Source organism: Gorilla gorilla, chromosome 20, assembly GCF_029281585.2.
Source record: "Gorilla gorilla gorilla isolate KB3781 chromosome 20, NHGRI_mGorGor1-v2.1_pri, whole genome shotgun sequence".
Taxonomy (NCBI): Eukaryota; Metazoa; Chordata; class Mammalia; order Primates; family Hominidae; genus Gorilla; species Gorilla gorilla.
The window spans coordinates 44,703,798-44,730,752 of NC_073244.2; the positions used below are offsets into that span (position 1 = coordinate 44,703,798).

Consider the following 26,955-nt stretch of genomic DNA (forward strand, 5'->3'; position numbering starts at 1 on the left):
TTTGAGACCAGCCTGGCCAACACAGTGAAACCCCATCTCTACTAAAAATACAAAAATTAGCCAGGCGTGGTGGCACACGCCTGTAGTCCCAGCTACTCAGGAGGCTGAGGCAGGAGAATCGCTTGAACCCGCGAGGCAGAGGTTGCAGTGAGCCAAGGTCGTGCCACTGCACTCCAGCCTGGGCAACAGAGAGAGACTCCATCTCAATATAATAATAATAATAATAATTTTTGCCCCGGTGTGATGGCTTACGCCTGTCATTCCAGCACTTTAGGAGGCTGAAGTGGAAGGATTGCATGAGGCCAGGAGTTTAAGACCAGCCTGAGCAACATAGTGAGACACCATCTCTATAAAAATTTTTGAAAATTAGCTGGGTGTTATAGCATGTACTTGTGGTCCCAGCTACTCAGGAGGCTGAGGCAGGAGGACCACTTGAGCCCAGGAGTTTGAGGCTGCAGTGAGCCATGATCATACCAGTGCACTCCAGCCCAGGTGACAGAGCGAGATCCAGACTCTTAAAAAAGAACAAGAAAAGAAATCCAGGTTTCCAAATAGGAAGATCTGAAGGTCTTGATCTGCTACCAAGGGTCGTTGGATGTGTCATTTGAAACATAATTTTTATTATGAAAGTGTCATGTGGTTATTATAGGAAATGAGCTGCTTCAAACAGCTGCTCACTAAAGACCAATGACTGACATTTTGAGTCCCACTATAAAAACGCCTGTCTTCATTCCTCTTTAGAGCAATCACATAAGAAGTCAGGGCTCCAGCAACCCCTTGTGTGATCAGCCGGCAGCGGGGCACTGGGGCATGAGTGTGGGGTCTGTGTGGATGCTCTTTTGCTTTAAGATGCTCCCAGTTAGCCAAGTGCTGCCCACATCCCTGCCCCACCTGCCCCTGCCTGGCAGACAGATGCCACGGAGCCCCATGTACAGGGATCATAATGGTTTACAGCTCTTCTGCCTGTGTCCTTGAGGCTGAGCGATGAGGGCATGTGAAACCCAGGATGGTAGAAAAGAGGCTGCAGGCTTAGGGAAAGAAACCAGAGAAACCAGACTCCCTTGGATGTTGTTCAAGATAAGCAAATAATTCAGCAGAGCCGTATGGAAAGATGGTGAGACCGGCCGTGGAGGAGCAGGCACCCTGCAGAGAGGACTGGGACCAGCAGCCCATTCCACCAGACCCAAGCCTGTTCCTCCACCCCAGGGCAGCATCCCACCACTGCAGGAATCTTCTCAAATAGCTCCATGGTACCAGTCCACCAGGGACCTACTTACTGGCTGGGAAAACAGGAGCCCAGATACATAGCATGAGGATGCCCAAAATCTCCCAGTGACAACATTGAATGCTGAGTGCTGTCTCCTCTGTGTTACTCTCCCACAGTCCCCTCTGTCAGAGAAAAGCCGTTAGTCTCTGGAACACACAGGAGGGTGCCTCACTTGGCCTGGGGGCCATCAAGGAGTGGTGAGAGATGAGACTGGGCACGGGAGGTTGGCAGAGGCAGGATATTCACAGATCTGGTGGACCATGCTGAGACATTTTAACTTGGGTCACTGGGCACCTGGGGGACTCGGGAGTGACCACAGATGTATTGCAGGACAGGTGTTGAGATGGGGAGCTGTCCAGGCTACAGGTGCTGAATCAGAGCCCCACTGAGGGACTGGGAAAGAAAGACAGGACACATGTTCAGAAGGCCAGATCTGCACTCAGGTGTCAGAAGAGGGAGGAAGTGTTAGTCTGGACCGACATTTATGGCTTTCCAACACTCTGTGGGGAAAAAGAAGGTCACCAAGGGGTCACTGGGGTGGAGGAGACTTGGAACACAGGATGTTAGCTGGAAGGAGACCTGAGGCAGAGACTAACGGAGAAGGCGTGTTCCTGTCCCAGGCACAGTCACTCATTAGTGCTTCCAGGTCATTCGAAGCCCCAGTCACTTCCTGGTGGCCTAAATGAGACCTGTTTTTCCACAGAGCATCCAGGATACGGCCAAGAGACTTTTGTTCTGCCATATTCTTAGTCTTGAGCCTTCACATTGGAAGAGACCAGCCTGTTTTGAGATGAGCTCCAGGGAAAATCATGCTGGACTGGTAGAGGTCAAGACTGTGAGGGTTCATCTGTAAACCCAGTGCTTTGGGAGGCCAAAGTAAGAGGATTACTGGAGGCCAGGAGTTTCAGACCAGCCTGGGCAACATAGTGAGACCCCACTTCTACAAAAAATTAAACATTTAACCAGGCACTGTTAAATTGAGTAGTCCCAGCTACTCAAGAGGCTGAGGTGGGAGGATTGCTTGAGCCCAGAAGTTTGAGGCTGCAGTGAGCCATGATTGCATCTCTGCACTCCAGCCTGGGTGATAGAGTTACACCCTGTCTCTAAGAAAATAAAAATAAAAAAAGATATTGGAGGTTACCCTTTGGAAGCCAGCCTGCTTCCAAAGGGTATGGCCATGCTTGTGTGCTGAGCAGACCCACAGAGCACAACCACTGGACTCCACGTGACCCCAGCCCGAAGGACCCAGCTGGCTCCAGTGCAGGAGCTTCCTTTCACCTTCGTTGTCCTTTTACTAGCTTCTCTTCATTCGCCACACATTACCCAAGCACCTGCTCTGTGCCAGGCACTGTTGGCAGCTGGAAACACAAAGACAAGTCCTCTGGGGCCTCCTTGTGCCAGCCACAGGGAGAGAGATTCCCTGGAAGGCAGCCAAGCCTTCTTGCCATTCTCTCCTCCTCAGAAGTCTATGGACTGCCTTGTGTCTCTGCACCCTGCCAGGGGCCAGGGGATTCCAGGTTTACTCACAGACTCCTCTCTGTCCATATTGTACCCCAACTTTCAATTTTGAGAAGTAAATATGCAATTTTTTCCTCCCTGTAATTTTCCCTGCTGTGGCTGCGGATGTCAGAGCCGCTGGAAAATGTGAATAGCTCAGTGCTTTCTAGAAGTGAAAGGAAGCTGGCCACGCCGCATCCTACATCCCCAGGTGCTCTTGGCAGGATCCAGCAGCTCAGCTGGGGAGAGATGCTCTCCAGGCTGTACTGTCGAGGGAACTTTTAACCCAAATAATTCACGTTCCCACTTTCTTCCATTAGCAACGAGATAATTGCCAGGAAGTAAGTGTGTATCCATGTGAGTGTGCACACGCATGCGTGTCTGTTGCAGGGACATTAGCAGAGGAGGCGAAGTGAGTGTATTTGCTTACGCAGCCAAACTTTCTGCGTGTTCCTCTGGAGACTGTCAGACCTTCGTGTCTCAATAACTGAAGGTCAGGACAGTCTGATCTAAGCTTTTGTTTTGGAAAAGCATGGCTGGGGTGGAGAGAGAGAGGATTTGAGTCAGATCTGGGGTGGCGCTTATTTCCTGTGTGTAACCTTGGCCATATTTAGTCTCTCTGGGTCTTCATTTCATCATCTGCAAAACAGAGTGGCGGGCTTGGAGATCTGCTGCCCAGATCTTCCTTCCAAGAAGGATTTGCTGACCACCTGGGGATTGTGTGATCAGCAGCCAGCCTCTAATCCTCAACTCCACGAGGGGCTGCCTCATCTGAGATCACGCCCTTCTCTGGGCAACCCACATCCAGCTACTGAGTAAGGGGGAGGTGTAAGGGTCCAGCCCTATCTTCCTTCTGCAGGACACTCCGACAGGCTGAATCCACTCCGGAGCCCACCGTCAAGGCCTACATCCCTATTCCACTTCTTCCCACTCCAGCTTCCTCCCTTTTCCCTTTGCAGGTATTGATCCTTAATAAACATCTTGCACCCCAAACTCCATCTCAGTATCTCCTTACAGAGAACCAAACCTGTGGCAAATAGGGATAATGATTTTTACTTCAAAAGGTTATTGTGTGAAAGCTAAATGGGATGTTTATGTAGTATCCAGCATCGTGCCTGGAACGTTAACAAATAATGATAAATACCTGTTCCTTTTTCTTTTCTTTCCCTCAAAACTGTGACTCAAAATCCCATTCTGGGCCTTGAGCAGGTGTTCCTAACCTGTGCTCTGTAATATTGGTTTGGAAAAAGCCCAGCAAGGCAAGTGGCCCTGAAAATCTGTGCTGCGGCTAAATCTGAGATCCTGGCTGATGGCTTCAGAGCCATTCTTGTCCCTGTGAAGTTCATTATCCATGGATCACGTCAGCCCTCTTCAAGGTTCCTCACTGAAAAGAAATTGAGCATGCAAATACTCTTTTATCATAATCACCACGTATCCACAGGGTAATTCATAAAAGAGCTGGAAATATATTGAAATTCAATATTGTTTTAGTCCAAATCAATATTAATAATTGTTTGCATTTTTAGAGTGCAATTTGCAATTGAAAAGTGCACAAAGATCAACCAGTAGTTGCTAACACATCAAATTTTCCTATTAAAGGCACAGTCCCTTAACTTTAAAATGTTTCTTATACAACAGGGGCTGGAGCTGATCCATGGAAATGACTATCTCTTATTTACGTGCACAACATTAGAATTTGCTTCCATTCTGCATGAGCTGAAAGGCCAGTCACTTTTGTTTGTAAGTTTTGATTTCTTTAATTAAATTTTTAATTTTGAGATAATAATATATTCATATACAGTTGTAAGAAATAATGCAGAGAAATCCCATATATCCCTTACACCCTTCCCCCGATTGTAACAGTTTGCAAAACCATAGAACAGTATTAAAACCAGGATATTGACATTGATACGGTCGAGATAGAGAACATTTCCTTCCCCACAAGGATCCTCGTGTTGCTTTCTTCGGATCTTTAAAAATTAAAGACTTTTGAAGGAAAAAGGACCCTGTTAGATTTCTGCCTTGAAACGATAGCTATCGCTAAATGAGGCACTGTCCCAGCTGGGCTCAGTGGAGTTCACACAGAGGAATGGTCCCCTAGGTCAGGAGTAGCCCAGGTGGAACTCACCTCAGCCAGGGAGGCCTCAGGGGAGCATGGCTTTGCACATCAGAAAAAACCTGAGAACAGTTTTCAGTTTGACACTTGCAGTGTGGCCTTTGATCCCTCAAACAAGGACAGGGTTGTCAAGAAGGGAAACAGCTTGGCTGGGCTCATGTGGGCCACAGGGGCCCAGTTATCCCTGGAACAGGGATAACTGTTCCTTCCTAGAGTGTAGAACTCTGGGGCACAGCCCTGGCAGCCTCCCTGAGGCCATGTCATGGGACCGACCCAGTTCCCTGGTGAGGGACAGACGGCAGGTGTGGGTGAGGGGTGCCCTTGACTGAAGCCCACCTGGCATGCTTGAAAGTAACCCTATGCAAATGAAATTCACAAGGTGCCTCCCTGTTTCAAGACATTTGTCTCACACCAGAGCTGCAGGGAACTTGGGAACTCATCTACAGCAGGTATTTTGGATGAGGACTGATTCTGAGATAGGGAAACTCAAGTCCTGAAGATCAGACTTAAGTGGAGGGGAAGTCAGGCCAGAGAACCTGGGGTGCCCCGCTCTGAGCCTGATGGCTACCCTGTGATATCCAGATGCTTTGTTCAAGCTGCTTCCACGGAGGGTTTTGGGTTGTTTTTTTTTTTTTTTTTTTTTACGGAGTTTCGCTCTTGTCACCCAGGCTGGAGTGCAATGTCATGACCTCGCCTCACTGCAATCTTCACCTCTCATTCTCCTGCCTCAGCCTCCCGAGTAGCTGGGATTACAGGTGGCTGCCACCATGCCTGGCTAATTTTTGTATTTTTAGTAGAGACGGATTTCACTGTGTTGGCCAGGCTTGTCTTGAACTCCTGACCTCAGGTGATCCACCCGCCTTGGCCTCCCAAAGTGCTGGGATTATAGGCGTGAGCCACCGTGCCTGGTGTGTGTGTGTGTGTGTTGTGTTTTTTTTTTTTTTTTTTTTTGAGACAGAGTCTCGCTCTGTTGCCCTGACTGGAGTGCAGTGGCGCGATATCGGCTCACTGCAACCTCTGCCTCCCAGGTTCAAACGATTCTCCTGCCTGGAAAACAGGCATGCACTACCACATGCAGCTAATTTTTGTAATTTTAGTAGAAATGGGGTTTCACCACGTTGATCAGACTAGTCTCAAACTCCTGACCTCTAGTGATGCGCCCAGTTCATAATCATTTTTAAGTGTACAGTCCAGTGGCATTAAATACATTCACATTGTTGGGCAACCATCACCACTATCCATCTCCAGAACCTTTTCATCATCCCAAACAGAGACTCTGTACCCATTAAACAACTCCCTGTTCCTCCTTCCAGTCCCTGGTAACCTGCATTCTACTTTCTGTCTCTATGAATTGGACTACTCCTGGTACTTCACACAAGTGGAATTATACAGTATTTGTCCTTTTGTGTCTGGCTTGCTTCACTTAACATGATGTCTTCAAGAGTCACCCATGTTGTAGCATGTGTTGCTATCATTGACTTTTTGATTGACACATGCAAGCTGTAATTTTTTGGGGGGGTTCCTAGCATCACAATATATTTTAAAGGTTTGGGGATGCATTAGTCCACTTTTGTTTTGCTGTAAAGAAATACTCGAGGTTGAGTAATTTATAAGGAAAAGAGGTTTAATTCGCTTGTGGTTCTGCAGGCTGTACAGGAAGCATGGTGTTGGCATCTGCTCGGCTTCTGGGGAGGGCTTCAGGAAGCTCACAATCATGGCAGAAGGCAAAGTGGGAGGAGGCAGGTCACATGGCAAGAGAAACGGCAAGAGAGAGATGAGGGGGGAGGTCCTAGGCTCTTTTAAACAGTCAGATTTCACATGAACTGAATGAGAACCAACTCATCACCAAGGGGATGGCACCATGCCATTCATGAGGGATCCACCCTGTGATTCAGTCCCCTCCAACCAGACCCCACCTCCAACACTGGAAATCACATTTCACCATGAGATTTGGAGGGGACACATATCCAAACCATGTCAGGGGACAATCAGTCAATTTTGTGGCATCTCAATGGCGTGTGTCTTTTGTGTAAACATTGCACCTGTTAATGTGTATGTATATGTAGAGGGAGAATCAACATTTGTCTTTAAAAATATATTTGTCTTCAAGCTCTGTGATCTGAAATCTGTCATACTGACACGAGGAGGCAAAAGTGAGGTCCTGGTGGCGAGCGGGCCTCAGGTATTTCAAGCTTTAAGGCTCCACTGGGCTCCCTGGGGGCCGTTTCTTCCTTGCCTCTTCCTTGCCTCCTGTCATAGGATTGGGCTACTCTTTGGACCTGATTCCAAGGCAGCTCTGAGGAAAACAAACCCTCAGCTCCCTGAAACATAAATGACCTTTTTAAAATTCCAGGTTCATGGAGTGCCTCTCTCCAGATGGCCCCAAACACTTCCATCTATTAACTCGTGCTCATTCAACGTGCAGCAGAGGCTATTGATCACCTTCCCTGTGCCAGGGACTGTGCTAGGTGCTGGGAATACAAAGGTGGGGAGAGGCCTCGATGCGATTCCCGATTCAGAGGCAGGTGGCAAATGCTTTTCCCACAGTGGGGGAAGGGCTGTCACTGCGATGGTGCTCTCAGGGAACCAAGGTTCACACATTCAGGGAATTCGGGGCACTGAGTCAGCATTCCGGACTCTGCCAGGATGAGGAGGAGGAGGGGACTCAGTTTCTCTACATGCAGAATGACTGTCCCCTGTCCTGCCCCACTGGCGTAAAATGTCCTCAACATGTAAGAAGCCCTGGGCAGAGATAGTGTCCAGGGTGTGGTCAGTTGACGTGGCCTGTCAGTCTTTGGCCACGGTCTCAGGCCCCCCTCGCTGTGGCTGTGTGTTTGCAGGCGCCCCTCAGACTCCACCTGGCAGTGTGTCCGTGATGGTGGGAGGCCGGGCTGTGGTGCTCCTAGTAAGGCTATGGTGGCAAGCTTTAGGACCTTGTGAGCCTGATTCACCCGGTAATCTCCACCTCAGAACGCCCTTTCTCCCCGCTGCAGAGCATGGGGCTGGGGGGAGGAGTGGAGAGAACCCTGCCTTGTAACAGGGCAGCGGACAGCAGGTAAATTGCCTCCCCCGGGAGTAGCGTGCAGCCCGGCAGGGGCCTGGGTGTGCCAAGGCCAGGCTCTGGGGATTTCAGGACCCAGGCCAGCGCTCCCCAGCAGCAGGGCAGGAGGCAGCCTGAGAGTCTGCAGCCCCGCCTTGGAGTCTGAGCACTCGCGCCCATCCGTCATCCTTGCAGAGCATTGCAACTTTATGCCTACGCATAAAAACTGGAGGGACTCGTCCCAGAGTTTGCTGCCGCCGCCGCCGCTGCCATTAGAGCGGTTTTAATTAGCTGCAGGATTTTTAATGAGCTGAAATCAAGAAGAGCCCCATCTCAGAAGTAAGCGAGAGCCGCGCGCAGGGAAGAACTAGTCCGACAAAACAGAAGGAGGTGGTGCTCTCGGGGGACTGGGCTGTGGGCTCCCACCGATCGATCGGCGATGAGCAGATGAGTTCCCGAGGCCAGGAAGCTGAGGAGGGAAGCCAGGGCTCAGGGACCAGTGCCCGGTGCAGAGTCCCCGCTGCTGCCACCGCGGCAGAAGGCACGGTGCCGGATTCAAGGTGACGGCAGTGCCTGGCTCCATTCTCCTCAAGTTGCCATAGCAGCCTCTCTCCCAACAAGCAGCTTCTCCGGGAGCCCTCAGCCGGGAGGGACGTCATTGTTCTCTCCTGCCCGTGTGGTGCAAGGAGACCCACCGGACAGAGAACTTTCCCGAGCCCGGGGTCTGCTGACCACGTGGGTGCACCCATGCTGCCTGGAGCCAGGCACAGGGACAGGTCCCCACGGCCACAGGGGATCCTCTGGGCGGCTGGGGGGAGCGTCCAGGCCCAGAAGCAGCTGCAGCCAAGCGTGTCCTTGGAGCCGTCCATGCGTCTGTCCGCCTGCTGCTGGTCGCCACTGGAGGTGCGTGTGTTTTGGCTGAATTCCCAAGTCCTTGCTTGTGCCCTGAAGTGAATTTCTTCAAAGAGACACATTTTTAAATCAAATAAATAAGGAAATGGGAGGAATCCTTCGCCCTGCCCTGTGTCCCAGGAGGGGTTTATAAGATTAATTGGATCTTTTTTTTTTTTCTTAAAGTAAAAATTGGTGACGCCATTCAGGCCTTGGGGAGAAAAGCCACCAGGAGGACTAGGAATTGTGAGGCCAGGCAGGAGCTGCTGGAAACTCGCTGGGGCTGTTTATTTTTCTTGCCTGAACCCTCCCTCTTCTCTGCCCCTGGCAGGCTGGATTTTCTTATTGTCTGTTGGTCTTGGGATGGGTGTAGGCAGGTGAAGGCAGGTTTTGCCCTTGTCATCAGAGCTGAGAGTGATGTAGTCTGTGATGAGGATGGGACAGTCCCAGGTGGAGGCTGAGGCCTGTGACTGTGTTTATGCCTCACCCCCCAGCCTTCCAGGCCCCAGCCTGTGACAGATGATGGTGTCCACTCCCCAGGCAGCAGCTGGACTCCCAGGAGAGGGAGACAGACAGCTCTTAGACCAGCAGCTCCTGTTGCCTTGAAAACAACGTGCGACTTTGAAGCCTGGGGTCCTCCGAGGAACAATAGAGGATTCTACACCCCCTGGAATGCCCGGGGGTCTGTCGGTGACCACCCTCCCTTCCCACACCTTAGGGGAAAGGAGTGTTCTATAGCGTCCAGTTGGCCAGCCATACTGCTGGCCAGTTACCCAGGAGGGGAGGCACGCTGACCTTTTGATTCCTGTTTGCACGGAGCAGGGAGTTAGCTGGTCAGATGGTCCCCAGTGAGAACAAACACAGAGCTGAGGGTCCCAGAGGGAAAAGCTGGGGTCTGGGGCTTAGGGGCTGAACGCTGAAGCCACAGACGGCTCCAATGCCAGCTTCCCTGGGTATAGAGAGAGGGTGTTCGTGTTCTTTCGGGGGCCAGCAGAGGCAGGGTCTTTGAAAGGGGAAACGTGAACAGATGAAGCTCCACCACCATGGAGGTGTGGTCCTGGGTCTGTGTCTTCTTCCCCTTCCTGGATTTGGGGGCATGGATCTGGTCCTTGCCCTGGCTCCCAGGCACATGGGTGGCTGGAGCCAGGCATCATGGGGTGGGTTTGGTTTGGGGCGGTTCAGAAACAAGTGAGGACAGGTCTTGGCAGCAGACCCATTTAGTCCTTGACGGTGGATGTCGGTACTGGCTCGAACGGAGACAGACTGGGGAGAAAAGAGGACCGGCCAGCTCTCTTGTAACCACTCTGCAGCGCCAGCTACTGAACAAATGAGATGATGATCACACATGCTCCCGAGTCCCCTTTGTTCATCAGGTAGAGCCTGATATTGAGGGACCCATTATTAGCTGTTTTACCGAGCAGTTCTGGGCGCTAGCCATGAACCTGTTCTCCTTCCTCTCTCCCTCCTTCCAAAATGTCTTGATGTTGGAGACTACCCTAGGTCAAACTGGCTTCCTGGTGTCTGACTCAGGAGGCTGCAGGAAGCGCACCCACACCGTGGCCAGCTTACTCAGGGGCTCGTGACAGTTGCTTTCCAGCTGGGGCCTTGCTGGGGACCATTGATGGTATGTGTGCAGGCACTGGCCGGCATGCACCCGGGCGTGTATGCATATGCGTGTTATCGAACCCGCGTCTGCTTAGGTCCGTGGGTGCGGTGCACATGTGAACACCGTCCCCATGACCGTGCAATAACAGCTGCTCCTGAGAGACCTTGCGTGTTCTTCCTGGTCCCCATCTGAGAGCTATGGCCCCCCTGTGTCGGTGCGTGACGTCTTTTCCATTCTTCTAACTCCTTTCTATGACTGCCTGGGGCTCCCCCGAGTGAGGCTGGAGAGAACAGCTTTGCCTGCCTTGTCAGCTGCTCACTCTCTCCTGAGGCTTTGGGGCTGGCCCCGGTGGGGCTGGGACTCTGCAGTGCAGTGCTGTCCTCACGGAGGGAAGGGCTTGGGGGACGGTAGGGCATCGCAGCCTGCTGTGGGGCTTACACTGCTGCATCTGTGTCTTTGCAAGGCAGTGAACCCCAGGTCCTCAGGATGGCCTCATCCAGGGCAGCCATGGAGGGAGAGGCCCCAGCCCCGCACAAGGGGCTTTGATTCTGAGCCCTTGGGGACATATGACTGTCCATTTCTACTCTCTGCAGGCAAGGCAGGGGTGGCCTCGGTGGATGACAGGAAGCAGCAGTTTGTCTTTGGGGCAGAGGCCATTGCAGTGAGGTCGGAGCCAGCCTGACACCCCGGAGCCAGCTCCAGAGTCAAAACAGGCCCAGCTCAGTGATTCTGTAAAAAGCTGGAAGGCCGCAGGAAGCAACTGCTCCGCACAGTCCAGAGAGCCCAGCGTCAGGTGCCTTCCCGGTGCGGAGAGGCCTGGGGCGGGTTAATTAAAGTTAACTGAGTGAAAAAATAATTACAGAAACTGCAGAGGGGAGAAACCCAAACCTGCAATTTACCCTCCCTAGCCCTTGAGCTTTTCAGAACAATCTGGTCGTGGGGAGTCGTGGGCAGGGGAGCAGGGAGAGTGCCTCTTCTCATCTGTCGTGCTCCATGGACTGGGTGTGGGGGCTTCTTTCCCCAGTGCCTGGGTCCGTGTTGGGGAGGAGTCACCTGGCTGAAGTATTATCCCTGGGCAGGGAGATGTCCTTGGGCCGAGCAGCGTATTTGACCTGGGGCTTAAACAGCCACCCAGCTGTGGCCTCAGAGGCTACTGGGAGCTGCCTACCTGGCCTCACCTCCCTCAGGCACTGACCTGTGCCAGGGTGGGGAAGTTCCCTCCAGCGCTCCTGGGTGGAAAAAGGGTGATCCTCTTGGCCTAGCCAGCAAGGCCTGCTGGAAAGTAAGGGGACAGAGTGACTGACCTTCAAAGGGGGGGGGTCCCTGTGGTGCCTGCCGCCTGTGGCTCTCTCCCCCTGTACTCTGCCCATGCCCTCTCTACACACCACTGCAGGAGCTTATATTCTTCCTTTGGGCAAATGGCCTTGGGGTGCCCCCATCCCGATACACAGCCTGGCCCTGTTGGCGTGACTGGCTGGTATGTGGGGGATGGGGAATTTCTCTCCCTGCCCTCTAGGAGGAAGCGGGGTAAGGGGTGAGTCACATGGATATACTCTGGGTCTGCAGTGGCTGGAGCAGTTAGTGCCCACCCCCAGGAACATGAGGGGGTGTTAGTACCCAGCCTCTGCACCTCTGAGCTTGGAGTCTGTTGGACACAGGTCTAGCTGCCCCACCTCCACTCCAGGCCAAGGGCCTCGAGCACAGGGACACCAGTGGTCTGGCCAGAGCCTCAGCTCCCTCTGGTGTGACTGTCCAGAGGGACCGACATACGCCAACCCATCTGTCAGTCCATCAGTGAGGACAGCCCTGGCTGGCACAGGAGAGTCCGTCTGTGCTTGAATATCCTTTGAGCCTAGCAGGCTGCTTCTCAGAGCTGCCTGCTCTATGGAGACCTTGTCCCCAGTGCCCTACAGAGAGAAGCAGGGTGGAGGCACATCCAAGAGCTTCTCTGCCCACCGGGCCGGGTACCAGGGACAAGGACCCAGGTTCCCGCCAGTACCTAGGCCCCTGCCCTGGGAGCACGCATGCTTATTTGGAGGCCTGGACAGTGCAGGGGGTGGCTGCTGGTTACTGACTGGGGGCCTGGAGGTTCCCAACTGGGCTCTCCAAGGCAGGGCCAGAGGGTGTCTCATTCCATGATTTGTCCAGAGGTGCAGATACAGGAGACCCTGGTGGAAAGCTAGCATTCCAGCCACAGGTGGGAACAGGCTTCCCTCAGCCTCCTGGGTGTGAAAGGGTGGAAAGGGCACCCCTGGGTAACTTGTAGAGGGCAGAGTCGTCTGGGGATTGCACTTGGATTGCTGCAGTGAGCAGGGCCTACACCTGCCCGGGTGCCTCACGCCTCGGTGATGACTATCCCTCCTCTGCCCCGTAGATCTCGGCCTGATGGACGCCTGGTGTGGACGATGAGGGAAGAACGTGCCCCCCACACCCAAGAGGTGACCCCTGAGCAAGCCCCGGATGACCCCGCGACCTGGAACGATGCGGCTGGCCTGCATGTTCTCTTCCGTCCTTCTGTTCGGAGCTGCAGGCCTCCTCCTCTTCATCAGCCTGCAGGACCCCACGGAGCTCGCCCCCCAGCAGGTGCCAGGTGAGTCCTTGCGCTGAGTCCTGCCATCACTGCCCCCAGCTTTTCAGCCTGAAGCTCAGGCCTCCACAGCTGCCCTGGTGTGCTGGGCTTGGGGGAAAGGGGCAAGTCTGTGCCAAGATCCCCGGCAGGCAGAGTCCTGGCTTCCCGGGGAAGGCGTCAGTCTCAATGTGGGAGTGCTGTGTCTGATGCAAGACCTCCAGCCAGTGCCTAGCAGCAGGGTGGCCCCTTTTGGGAGTCATGGCAAGGCTGCTGTCTATTGAGCCAGTTGTTGCCTTTGATGAAACTCAGATTTAAACAGGATTCCGCCACCTCTCAGGCCTCTTCCACATTGTCAGGGACATCAGAAAGTAGACAACTTCTCCCTGAGCCCATGCCCCACAAGCAAGACTCAGTTTCCCTGCCCAGCCCTGGGGAATCTAGCCCCTCTGGTCTGGACAAAGGGGGTCAGGGTACCTCCTGGTTTTGTGAGGCCAAGACCCCCTCCGAGGGTCCCCCACTGCTACTTCCATTCCACCCCTGCCTGGTGGCCCACTGGAGTCACAGAGGGCTGCTGGGAACAGGTGGCATGGGGAGGCCAGAGCAGGAAGGGTGATTCTGGCATCTCAGGGCAGATGGAGTGTGGAGAGGGAGTTCAGGCAAGGTTTCTGCTGCCGGGACACGGTCCCCATCCCCAGAGATATGGAAGGACAGGAGGTCAGCTGGCAGGGTGCCAAGGCCTGGGAACTCTGCTTTGGAGGGAGAGGAGGGGAGGTGTCTCAGCAGTGGCCCCTGTTAGGGGCAGTTCCATGAAGCCACACACTCACAGTCCACATGCTCTAGGGCATGGACAAGCTGGTGCACCCCTAGAGACACCACTCCTCTGCAGGGACACCCACTCACTCTCTCTTGCTTGCTCAGTGCTGTGAGCCAGAGACAGGATGAAAGAGAAGGGGGCCAGAGGTGTAGGCAAAGGGGTTGCTGCACAAATCCCTGCTGGAAGCCCAGAGCACAGGAAGGGGTCTTACTCTGCAACCGCTCCGCCCCCATTATGGACGAGCACCCATGATGTGTGGCCTTTAGTGCAGATTGAGGGCCTGTGGGCACCAGGAAGGAAGGTGAAAAGAGCACAAGGAGGCCAGAGCTGGGGCCCTGGGTCTGGCAGCTGCCAGAGGCTCCCCATGGGCAGGCGAATGAGTTGAGAGTCAGAGGGAGGCAGCCGAGGCGGTGGCCTCCAGGAGATGGTGGGCGAGTCATCGGTGCTGACTCACGCCTGTGCTGGGCCCCCACAGGTGGTGGCTGTCAGAAGTGGGTCTGGCCGCTCCCAGGCTTCTGGAGCAGCAGGTGCGCAGCAGAGCCGGCTCTCCTGTGGGAGCTTTGCAGCCTCACATGAGCCCCAGAACGGCTCATGACACTGCATTGGCAGAACAGGGCCCCTCGGGACAGCGCCACCAGGGCAGACAGCGAGCTGGTACCTAAGGTCGTGTGTTATCTGCATAGAAGCACAGTCAGGAAGAAGGGCGAGTAAACGCTGACTGGGTGTGTCCTTGGTGTGTGCGTGGTTGGGGGTGCATGTAGGCAGAGGGTCCAGGCGTCCAGTACCCACATTCTGCAGGAGGAGCCTGGGAGAGGAGGCATGAGTGTGCCTGTGATGCCCACCTGGGACCAGGGCCTGGACCCATCGGTGGGACACTCCTGGATGGGACTGTGGTTTGGTGGCTTCAGCTAGTGCCCTGCCCTGCCACAGCAAGAGCGTTTGCTGCGCAGGTCCCTGTTGCCCTGCCCAGCTTCCTGAGTGCACATACGTGTGGATTACAGGCGGGCTGGGGACCCGGGGATGGCTGGGATTTCTGGAAAGATCGGAGCCTCAGGCTGGCAGGGGGTGTCAGATGGCACGGAGCCGAGGCCATCATCCCTCTGCAGCTGGCAGACCTGGCAAGGAGCACACGTGGGTCTTCTGATGGTCCATGCAGCCAGACCACCCTCACCACGTGCCAGGTGATGGGCAGACTTGACGGTCTGGGTAAATCACACCAAACACAGTCATAAAACTTTAAGTAATGCTTACGTTACTTTCCCTGAGCAAAGTGCCTCTGACACAGGCTGTTTGTGTTGATTTGTTACTATTCATTTATTCCTTCCTGGTACTTCTCACGGCAGCCTAATTGTGATTCGGTACCAAGAAAGCAATATCAAAGTAATTTTCCACAACATTAGTTACAATTTTCTTCTGATCTTTCAAGTGAAACAATCCCATCCTGTTGGCTTCTCTGAGCATATAAGCCTTGATTACATTTATCTGTTGGAAACCAGTGCTTACAAAGTGTATGTGTCCAGTTGCATGGCTGGGTGGCCCCAAGGGCCCCTGACAAGCCTTCTCCGTGTGAATTTCTGTTGGTGGGAGGAACAGATTCTGGGAGTTGCCCTGCCATCCCGATCAGGCAAACAGGCAGGTGTTGGGGTGGAGGGCTGGGAGTGGAGATGAGTGGATCTACGGAGGAAATTCCATACCGTGGCATGAACCGTCCTGGGGACAGAGTTCTCTGGGAGCTGCAGTTTGTGGCACAACAAATGTAGAAAGGGGATGGGGACTGGCGGGAATTCTGAGTTGCTTGAGGTCCCTTGGGGCCTGGCCTCATTCACGTCCCTCCCACGCAGCCACTGGATATTAACAGCACCTGAACTTTACATGGCTCAGCCAGCCAAGCTCACCTGGCTCAGGCAGTAGATGGAATTGTTGGGGGTTGCCAAACTTTTGTAAATCAAACCACATTTTAAACATTTTTTTTACTACAGTCCAAATCAAATCTTTGGAAACAGGAAGAGCTACCCAGTAAGCTATCCGCATGTGAAGATGAGGTTTTGTGTAACAGAGAATTCACTTCTCCAGTTATAGTTCTCTTCCAGTCTCCAGGATTGCCAGGTCCTGAGGCCAGAGCTTCTGCTTTCAGGAAATTCACTTTTTGACCCAGTAGACAAGACTTACTCTTCTCCAAGAGAAAGACTTGGAGACCAGGCCAGAACCAAGAATAACAAACACCAATGGCCAGGTGTGGTGGTGCGTGCCTGTAATCTCAGCACTTTGGGAGGCCTGGGTGGGAGAATCACTTGAGCCTAGGAGTTCTAGACCAGCCTGGGCAACATAGCAAGACCCTGTCTCTACAAAAAAAATAAACAAAATTAGCTGAGTGTAGTGGTACACACCTGCAGTCTCGGCAACTTAGGAAGCTGAGGTGGGAGGATCCTTTCAGCCCAGGAGGTCGAGACTGCAGTGAGCTGATTGTGCCACTGCACTCCAGCCTGGGTGACAGGGCCGGACTTTGTCTCAAACAACAAAAAATTCCCAATGTACTGGCTCTGGGGGCTGCAGAAGGCTGACTCCACATTTGGTTGAGCAAACTGAATTTTACGAGCTGCTTTCTTTGTGAATGTTTTATCATAGAGAATTTGGAACACACGCAGCAGTGGAGTAGGATAGTGCCATGAACACCACATACCGGGCACCCAGCACCCCCCACCAACACCAGGCTGGCCCCATCCATAGCACCATCCACTTCCCTCCTTTCATGTGATTTTTGAAGTCTATACCAGACATCCTATCAATTCAGCTATAACTATTTCTTTTTTCTTTCTTTCTTTTTTTTTTTTTTTTTTTTTGAGATGGAGTTTCGTTCTTGCTGCCCAGGCTGGAGTGCAATGGCGCTATCTCAGCTCATCGCAAACTCCACCTCCTGGGTTCAGGCAATTCTCCGGCCTCAGCCTCTCGAGTAGCTGGGATTACAGGCATGCACCACCACCCCTGGCTAATTTTGTATTTTTAGTAGAGACAGGGTTTCTCCATGCTGGTCAGGCTGATCTGGAACCCCCAACCTCAGGTGATCTGCCCACCTCAGCCTCCCAAAGTGCTGGGATTACAGGTGTGAGCCACCGTGCCCGGCCTCAGCCATAAATATTTCAATATATTTCTCAGTTTAAAAGATAAGAACTGTTTTATTGACATCACCACTGAACTCATTCCTTAATAACATCAAATTTAACGATTCCTCAATAGCATCAAATAGTCAGTCATTGTGCAAATGTCTAACTGTCTCACAAATATAATTACCTTTATTTCCAATTTGTTCCATCCAATATCCAGAAAAGGCCCTCACATGGCAGTTGGTGGATGAGACTTTTAAATCTCCTTTAATCTGTAAGTTTCCTTCTCCATCTGTATTCTTCTCCCACTATTTATTTGAGGAAACCAGGTCACGGTTCCTATAGAACTTTCTGTAAATTGAGATTTGGCTGATTGGGCCTGTCTGGTAAGGATTCACATTGTTCTCTGTTCTTTGTTGTCCCAATAAATTAGGTGAATCTTGAAGCTTGATCAGATACAGGTTTGGATTGGTTTTTGTTTTGTTCTAGGGGAGTTTTGGGGGACAGGAATTCACGGGTGGTTCTGTATTATTCCATCAGGAGGCTCCTGTCTGCCTGGCTGTCTTGTGTTATCAGCCGCCAGAGATCGTGCCTAGATCCAGCCATTCATTAGGGGTTACACAGTGGCAATGTTCTGATTTTATCACTCCTTCTTCATTCTTTTAAGTGGAATGGATTTTGTTTTAATGGGGCAAGGTGAGTCATTGTCAGTGACCCATGAAGCCAAAGTGAGTGGTGTGGATTGATTGGTTTATTCATAGATATGTATATAAAACTACAATGTTACCATACAGATTCTGTTGTAGTTTATTCATATATATATATATATATAAATGCAATGTTACCATACAGATTCTGTTGTAGTTTATATATATATATATATATATATGTAATGTTACCATACAGATTCTCTTGCTGGCACACTGTAAATAGTTCGTTCTTTTAATGTTTGGCTTTTGCAGAGTGAGTTTTCTTTAAGTGGGGCCACCCCATGTTTCAGAGCCCTTTGCCTTTTCCTAGAGTCAAGGAGTTGTGGGTGATGGTTCTGGGGTGCCCAGTGGGGAGGCAGCTATGGTGGACAGCAAAGATCCCCCTCAGGGACCTCTGGTATAGACAATGGGACTGGACAGCCCCTGATGACTCCTAGGTCTGTGGCCTGTCTTGGGGCACTCCTGCAGGGCACGGGGAAATTTAACGATGAAGATAATAATGAATATTGACTGAACATTTACCATGGGCCAGGCCTTGTACTGAGAACTTTACTTTTTTGAGACAGAGTCTCGCTCTGTAGCCCAGGCTGGAGTGCAGTGGCATGATCTTGGCTCACTGCAACTTCTGCCTCCCAGGTTCAAGCGATTCTCATGTCTCAACCTCCCAAGTAGCTGGGATTACAGCTGTCCACCACCACACCTAGCTAATTTTTATCTTTTTAGTAGAGACGGGGTTTTACCATGTTGGCCAGGCTGGTCTCGAACTCCTGAGCTTCAGGCGATCTACCTGCCTTGGCCTCCCAAAGTGTTGGGATTACAGGCGTGAGCCACCACGCCTAGCTTTACATGTTCTAATGCATATAATTTCCCTTCCCTTCCGTCCCCTCCCCTTCCCTCCCCTCCCCTTCTGTTCCCTTCCCTTCCCTTCCCTTCTTGAGGCAGGGTCTTGCTCTGTGGCCCGGGCTGGTGTGTAGTGTTGCCATGAAAGCTCACTGCAGCTTTGACCTCCTGGGCTCGAGTGATCCTCCTACCTGAGCCTCCTGAGTAGCTGAGACCACAGGCAGATGCCACTACACCCAGCTATTTATTTTATTTTTTATACAGACAGGATCTTACCATGTTGCCCAGACTGGTCTTAAACTCCTGGGCTCAAACTCCTGGGCTCAAGTGATCTCCCGCCTCAGCCTCCCAAAGTGCTGAGATTACAGGTGTGAGCCACCACAACTGGCTAGGTATAATTCTTACAAATAAACGACGTCTAGTTTGAGACAATGTGCCAGCACTCACTGGGGCAGACACAGAAGTAGCAACAATACTGATACTAGCTAATGCTCTCAGGCCCTCAAGATGAGCCAGGCACAATGACAAGCACTTTACATATATTTAATACTCATTTACTACTTTTAAAATTTCAATAGTTTTGGGGGTATAGGTGGTTTTTGGTTACGTGGATAAGTTCTTTAGTGGTAAATTAGGAGATTTTAGGGCACCCATTCGTCACCCAAGCAGCGTTCACCGTACCCAATATGTAATCTTTTGTCCCTCACCCCCCATCCCAGCCTTGTCCCCTGAGTCCCATAGTCTATTGTGTCACTTTATGCCTTTAGGTCCCCACAGCTTAGCTCCCACTTATAAGTGAGAACATGCGGTATTTGGTTTTCCATTCCTGAGTTACTTCACTTAGAATAATGCCCTCCCCATCTATCCAAGTTGCTGCAAAAGACATTATTTTGTTCCTTTTTGTGGCTGAGTAGTATTCTGTGGTGTATATATACCACATTTTCTTTTTCTTTCTTTCTTTTTTTTTTTTTTTTTTTTTTGAGATGGAGTTTTGCTTTTGTCTCCCAGGCTGGAGTACAGTGGTGTAATCTCAGCTCACTGCAACCTCCACCTCCTGGGTTGGAGCGATTCTCCTGCCTTAGCTTCCTTAGTAGCTGGGATTACAGGTGCCCACCACCACACCTGGCTAATTTGTGTATTTTTGGTAGAGACAGTGTTTCACCATGTTGGCCAGGCTGGTCTCAGATTCCTAACCTCAGGTGATCCCCCCACCTCAGCCTCCCAAAGTGCTGGGATTGCAGGCGTGAGCCACCGCACCCGGTCACCACATTTCCTTTATCTGCTCCTTTGTTGATGGGCACTTAGGCTGGTTCCATATCTTTGCAGTTGTGAATTGTGCTGCAATAAATATGCATGAGCATGTGTCTTTTTCATATGATGAGTTTTCCTCTGAGTAGATACCCAGGAGTGGGATTCCTGGATTGAATGGTAGTTCTACTTTTGGTTTTTTAAGGCAGGGGTCTCCAACCCCTGGGTTAGGACCCAGGCCGCACAGTGAGAGGTGAGTGGTGTGCGAGCTATCAAAGCTGAGCTCGGCCTACTGTCAGATCGGCGGCCACATTAGAGTCCAGAAGAGCTCGAACCCTCTTGTGAACTGCATATACAAGGGATCTAGGTTGTGCGCTCCTTATGAGAATCTAATACCTGATGATCTGTCACTGGATATATTACATGTAATAATATATCCATGTATATACATTATATATTACGATGTAATAGTAATAGAAATAAAGTGCACAATAAATGTAACGTGCCTGAACCATCTCGAAACCACCACCTCCCCACCCCCATCTCCCTTCCCCAGACCGTGGAAAAATTGTCTTCCACGAAACTGGTTCCTGGTGCCAAAAAAGTTGGGGACCGCTGCTTTAAGGAATCTCCACACTGTTTCCCATAGTGGTTGTACTAATCTACATTCCCACCAGCAGTGTAAAAGCGTTCCCTTTTCACCACATCCATGCCAACATTATTGTTTTTTAAGTTTTTTTTTTTTTTTTTTTTTGAGACAGAGTTTTGCTCTCGTTGCCCAGGCTAGAGTCCAATGGCACGATCTTGGTTCACCACAACCTCTGCCTCCCGGGTTCAAGCGATTCTCCTGCCTCAGCCTCCCAAGTAGCTGGGATTACATGTTCTAATGCCACCATGCCTGGCTAAATTTTTTGTATTTTTAGTAGAGATGGGGTTTCATTATGTTGGCCAGGCTGGTCTCAAACTCCTGACCTTGTGATCCACCTGCCTCGGCCTCCCAAAGTGCTGGGATTACAGGTGGGAACCACCTCGCCCAGCCTGTGAGCCTTTTGAGAAATGTCTATTCATGTCCTGTGCCCACTTTTTGATAGAATTATTTGTTTTCCTCTTCATTTAATGCTTTATTTTTATTTATTTATTTTTTGAGATAGAGTCTCACTCTGTCACCCAGGCTACAGTGCAGTGGTGTGATCTCAGGTCACTGCAGCCTTGACTTCCTGGGTTCCAGTGATCCTCCCATCTCAGCCTCCTGAGTAGCTGGGACCACAGACATCCCCTTCACACCTGTCTAACTTTTGTATTTTTGGTAGAGACGGGGTTTCGCCATGTTGCCCAGGCTGGTCTCGAACTCCTGGCCTCAAGTGATCCACCTACCTCGTGCTCCCAAAGTGTTGAGATTATAGTGTGAGCCACTGTGCCCGGCCTCATGTAATACTTTAAAACCCCTATGAGTGAATTATTATTACACCATTTGAAAAATGAGACTATTGAGGTAAGAGAGGCTAAGAACCGTACCCAAGGCCACGCAGCTTCTGGGCTTCAGAGCTAGGATGTGGCCTGGGCGGCTGCCTGTTGTTCGCTGCACCATACTGTCTCCCCAGCACTTGGGGCACCCAGTATTGTGTTCCGGACCTGGAACAGAGCCTGGGCAGAGAGAACAGTGTGGATAAAGGATTGGAGTCCTGAGAGAATGCGGCACGTGGAGAACTTTAAGTGGTTTAGGGGCTGCAGCATGACCTGTGGATCTAGACTCCTGGCTGAAGACACAGCCGGCCCTGGGCCCAGCAGGCCCTTGCAGTGTGGTAGAGGAGCCAGCCTTGGCCTCTGGCAACAAGGAGCTCTGGGGACCCCGGAGTAGGGAGTGGTGCATCAGAAAGCTCATTCTTGGCTGGGCGCAGTGGCTCATGCCTGTAATTCCAACACTTTGGGAGGCTGAGGCGGTGGATCACCTGAGGTCAGGAGTTAGAGACCAGCCTGGGCAACATGGCAAAACCCCGCCTCTACTAAAAATACAAAAATAAGCCGGGCGTGGTGGCATGGGCCTGTAGTCCCAGCTATTTGGGAGACTGAGGCAGGAGAATTGCTTGAACTCAGAAGGCAGAGGTTGTATTTCTTTTAAAAGAACTACAATCCTTTATCCAGTGAGCTGAGATCACGCCAACTACAATCCTGTATCCAGTGAGCTGAGATCGTGCCACTGCACTACAGCCTGGGCGACAAAGCGAGACTCCGTCTCAAAAAGAAAAAAAAAAAAAAAGAAAGAAAGAAAGAAAGAAAGCTCATTCTGGTGGCTGCCTGTTGTGTGGCCATGGGCAGAGAGCAGACAGGGAGATGCAACAAATGCAAGGAGATTGGGGGCAGCCAAGGATATCGCATGCAGTGTTGGAGACTTTTCGAGTGAGAGGACAAGGAGGTGAGGAGGGCGGGGAGGGCAGTGGTCTTGGTTCAGGGGGACTCGGGTTTCTGGCTCTAGAGGAGGGAGGTTGGAGGTGCCATTCACTGGGGCAGATGTGCCAGATGGGGAGAGGTCGGGGCGATGGGGCAGGAGATCACAGGTTCCATTTGGGGCTTATGGTGTCTGAGATGCTTGGCAGGGTGTGTGGAGTCTCCCTGTAGCTCCTCCACCGAGGGGTGTCCAGCCCCACAGAATGAAGGACAAGGCAAGACAGGCAGGAAGCCCCCACCATGCCCTAGCCCCTCTGCACCTGCGTCTCCACTCACAGGTCGACACACTCACTCCTTTACCCTCATACACCCCAGGCCTGAATGCTGGCACCATGCAGGGTGGGGAGGGCTATGGGAGAGCCTTGCCCTGGGAGAGGGGCTGGCAGCTCTGGACTCACATCTACTCCACATTTCCAGGCCAGGAAACCAGTATCCTGGAAGCTGTCCATGCTCCCTGTTGGGCTGGATGCCAGCATGGAGATTCATGCTTTTCGGCCCAAACCTCACATTGTCCTGGGATGGGACCTCCGTGCCTGGGTCCCTGGGCTTGCCAGCCACAGGGAGAGATCTGTACGTGCCCATCTGTGTGAAGGCCCTGCAAGCCCAGCCGCTTAGCTGTACCGAGGCAGGGGAGGGGTGCACAGGGAGATGGAGACACGGGAGGAGGAAGCTCGGGCTCTGCTCTCGGGAGCTCACAATCTGCGGGGTCAAGGAAGGAGGTTATCCAGGCCCTTCCTTACAGGGTTCCCAATCTGGGGGCAGTGGAGGGGAGACCTGGCCCTGGCTCAGCAGGGCCTGGGGGACACTTAAGGCAGGTTGTAAACCTTTCTTGAGAGGTGAGTGCTGGAGGAGTCAGGAGGACTTCCTGGAAGAGGGGAACTGTGGGCTGCTTGTTTGTCCTCTCTAGTGAACAGGAGGTGCTGACCTCCAGTGGAAGCAGTGAAGTGGGCTTGGGTGAGATTCCAGTGGAGCCAGGGGTCTCCCTCCACAGCACGTGCTGCTATGCGTCATGCCTAATATCTCACAGCTAGAAATGAATAGAGCCAGAAGTCCAATGCCTGCGGGTCTGCCTGATGCCAGGGCTCTTGTTTTGGTGTCCTGGAGGCAGCGCTGTGTCGATTGGAGAAAGTGTGGCCCTCACTCTGGGTCCCAGGGTTACCAGGGACACACTGCCCTGCCTGTGCCTGTTCGGAGGACCAAACTGCAATGTCAGAAGGTCTGTCCAGCTCCTACAGTGACTGTCATGTTCTGAGTGTGTCCCCCTGGAGCTCTGAGACAAATACCAGGACAAATGTCGTGGGTGGGCCAGGACCACAGGAGCGCCTGCTAAGAAGCTCACCCAAAGGAGGGTGACAGAGGCAACAGAAGTGCAGCAGCCACCCCTGCCTGCTCTCTCTGAGCAGCTGGGCCAGGTTGGCTGCAGGGGAAATATGTCTACTGGCCCTCTCAGAGCGAGTCCGGTCCTCGCGCAGCTGGGCGTCTAAGCCCAGACTCCTTCCTGGGCTGGTACCCGCCCCTCCAGTTTCCATGGAGCCGGCTGCTTTCCCCGGGCAGGTGGGTTTTATTGGAACCCTCTTGCGTCTGTTTCCTGAAACCATTTTCTAACAGCATTGTGGAACATCATATATATTTCCTACAAACCTTGGGAGGCTGACACATCCTTGTTGTGACTGTGAACATCAGAAGTGACATGTAATTGCAGTGATCCATCCTGTTAAGTAGCTGGCAATACATTATCTCAAAATCAGCAGGGCTGGAACTCTCAGAACCCAGTGTTTCTAAACAATGCACCTGCAGCTTCAAACTCTCTTCCTGAATAGCGCCCAAGGCTGGCAAGGGCCACCTCGCCCTCCCATGCCTCACTTTTCCTGGGCCACAGCAGAGACAATTTCACTCCAGGGAAAGCCACCTACTGGGTTTTCAGTACTCCTGGAGTGCCTCCTCCTTGTCACCTAATGCACCAGGCTCTCCGCCTCAGGGCTGTGGGTGGGGTCCTTGTCACAGTGTTTCTTCCAAGCATGGCTCTGGAAGTCCTGCCCTCCTTTTTTCTCATAAACTCCAGAATGTCTTCGTGGGGGTTCCTTCTAGGCCAGGCCAGCCATCATTATGCACAATTGGAGGTGGGGAGGGGCAGAGAGGGTGGCCAGAGCCCAGGGGCACAGAAAGCCAAGCCCCAGTTGCTACTTTGCACCCAGCAGGGACACACCCACACTGTGCTTTATGCTAATTCTGGGGTATGGTTCACATAGATTGCAGTGTGAAGGGTGTCCCCTGGAGTTGTGCAAAGACCAGTACTGATGGAGGGATGGACATGGAGCGCTCCTTGCGTGGTGATTGCCCAAGTGCCAGAAATAGGCAGGGTCGGAACATGGAACCTTCAGGTCTGGATACCCCGAGCCTAGTGGGTTTGATGGGTCCGGGCGGTGCTAGCTTTGGGACCATCATTGAATTCTGCTGTTTGAGGGTGGGGGTCATGAAGGACCTTCACTGCCACACTCCCTGGGAGGCCCTGATTTGGAGGGGGAGCCCACTGTGGACCCTGTCTCTGCAGTGAAAGTTTCTCAGTTCAAGCCTCTCTCACCTGAGCCTGGGCCGTTCCCCTTAGCAGTCCCATCCTGTGTCTTCCCAGTCTTCTACGTGGCCACGATTTCCTGGGTTCCTCCACCCCCTGCAATTGAAGTGAATATTCGCCTCTTCCTGCAGAAGACACCCTGGGGGTCTCTAGCCAGAGCCTCACTTTCCTTTGGTACATTAAAATATGCTAAATGAAAAATAATGAGCATGTAGGAAGTAATAACAGGAATCACCTAATTAAATTAGGAAACAGACATCACATCGCTGTAATCTGAAAATTGATATTAATAGAAACGGTCCCAGAATTGTTATGCTAAAGGTTCCTAGGGGCGGGGAAATTAAAAAGGAGAGCAGAATAGAAAATTGGGACGATCATGTCCAATAAGAGTGAGACTTATGTTTTAAAAGGAACTACAGTAACATGCTAAAAATAGAAGAGGAGATCTAATGAAGTCATGGACAAAAGTGGCTTTGAAAACCGCAGAGTTCCACGCACGTGTATGATGGTAATTTATAAAATGAGACAATGTAATCAAGCTTCAATGTGCATGAAATGTAGTCAGGGTTATTGTTTATTGGGTGCCTGTCACGTGATACTCATTCTATTTTTCCTCGCCCTCCTCGGCAGGCGTCTTTATCCTCAACTGAAACTTAGGGAGGTTCATTCATGTACCCAAAGTCGTGAAGCCTGCGTGGCTCAGCCAGGATTTGACCCCAGATCTGCCTGATTCCAAAGCCTGTGCTCCCCCTTCTCTGTCCTTCTTTCCTTTTGCTATTAGTTGATGTCATGGTCTATATGTTTGTTTGTTTGTTTGTTTTTGTTTTTTGAGATGGAATCTCGCTCTGTCACCCAGGCTGGATCTCAGCTCACTGCAACTTCCGCCTCCCAAGTTCAAGTGATTCTCCTGTCTCAGCCTCCCAAGTAGCTGGGATTACAGGCATGCACCACCACTCCCAGTTTATTTTGTATTTTTAGTAAAGACGGAGTTTCACCATGTTGGCCAGGCTGGTCTCAAACTCCTGACCTCGGTGATCCACCACAGGAATCCACCCGCCTTGGCATCCCAAAGTGCTGGGATTATAGGCGTGAGCCACCACACCCGGCCTATGTTTTGTTTTAAGGTAAGGGGTCTTGCTCTGTCACCCAGGCTGCAGTGCAGTGGCACGATCATAGCTCTCTGCCGCCTCAAACGCCTCAATATTTCTTTTCTTTTCTGATGTTATTCTACCATTTTTCTCAAAGGACATTTCTTGCCAACACCCAGCAGATTGTGGCAACTGTCAGCTCCCCAAACCGAAGCCCCAAGGCTCTTCCATCGGTTGAATTAATAAAACCTACAACAAAGACACCTTCTGAAACTTCAGTCCAACTGGAAAACTGGGTCTCCCATTATGTGGGGGCCTGGGCAGGGTCCAGGAGGGGCAGGCAGTTCCGATGCTTGTCCTGCGTCCCCAGGTAGCCCCAGTGTTGGGTTGCGTCTCCACAGTGGCCAATTGTTCCCCAGAGGACCCCCGAGGGGGATGAATCTGGCTCTCTTCACCTGCCGTGTGAGTCACAGCTCAGAGGGCCCAGAGCAGGTCTCAGGTGTGGGGTGACCCCGTTCCCACTCTGCCTGGCCCAGAATGCACTGGAGGGACCGGGGGAGGAGGAAGCGGAGGTCACAATCTGTGCATGAGATGCCTCAGGATTACCTCGGGTCTGGAGTGCTGGGACTGCTCCGAGGGCCAGGCATTGAGCCCAAGGAGGACTGAAGGCTGGGGGCTGGGGAGGGATGCCACATGGCTGGACTTCTTTTCCCTCCCCCTGTGCCTACGCCTCCCCCACCTCTGTTCCCATTCACTGCCTGAGCATCTTCAGTGAGAGTCACCTGGCATCAGAGCCAAGCCTCCCGCACAGCCCAGGGCAGCTGCCGTGGAGAGGTGGAGGGCAGGGGAGACTCCACTCCCCAAGTGGCACCAGGCTCCAAAGAGGCCCGAGGTAGGGGGCCCTTTGCCCGGCTCTGTCCCCTTCCCCCAGCCTCATTGGCCTGGAGTCTCAGGGCCAAGGGGGAGGGCCTGGAGACATCCAGTGGGTTGAAACGGGGCACACCCACTGCCAGCATGAAGAAGGGCCCGGTAGGGTCCCACCGTGTGCCAACCCTCCTGATGTCCTCGAGCCCCTGTTCCTAACACAGGCAGCAGGGAAGTGGTGAGGAGTCCACCCACGCTCCAAGGACAGGGCTGTTGCTACGATTGCT

The 26,955-nt window shown here is 52.1% G+C and overlaps 1 protein-coding gene across 3 annotated transcripts in view; it reads left to right on the plus strand.

Moving 5' to 3' along the window:
* CHST8 (carbohydrate sulfotransferase 8) overlaps positions 1-26,955 on the plus strand; it is a 152,189-nt gene that overhangs the window by 53,926 nt on the left and 71,308 nt on the right. For 2 of the 3 annotated variants that reach the window (XM_055368906.2, XM_055368909.2), the window contains exon 2: positions 12,792-13,007. In XM_055368906.2, coding sequence (XP_055224881.1) covers positions 12,878-13,007 — 130 coding nt within the window. In that variant the 5' untranslated portion in view covers positions 12,792-12,877. Of the gene's footprint in view, positions 1-8,017; positions 8,824-12,791; positions 13,008-26,955 lie in introns of those variants that run through there. The other variant, XM_055368908.2, reaches the window with a different exon arrangement.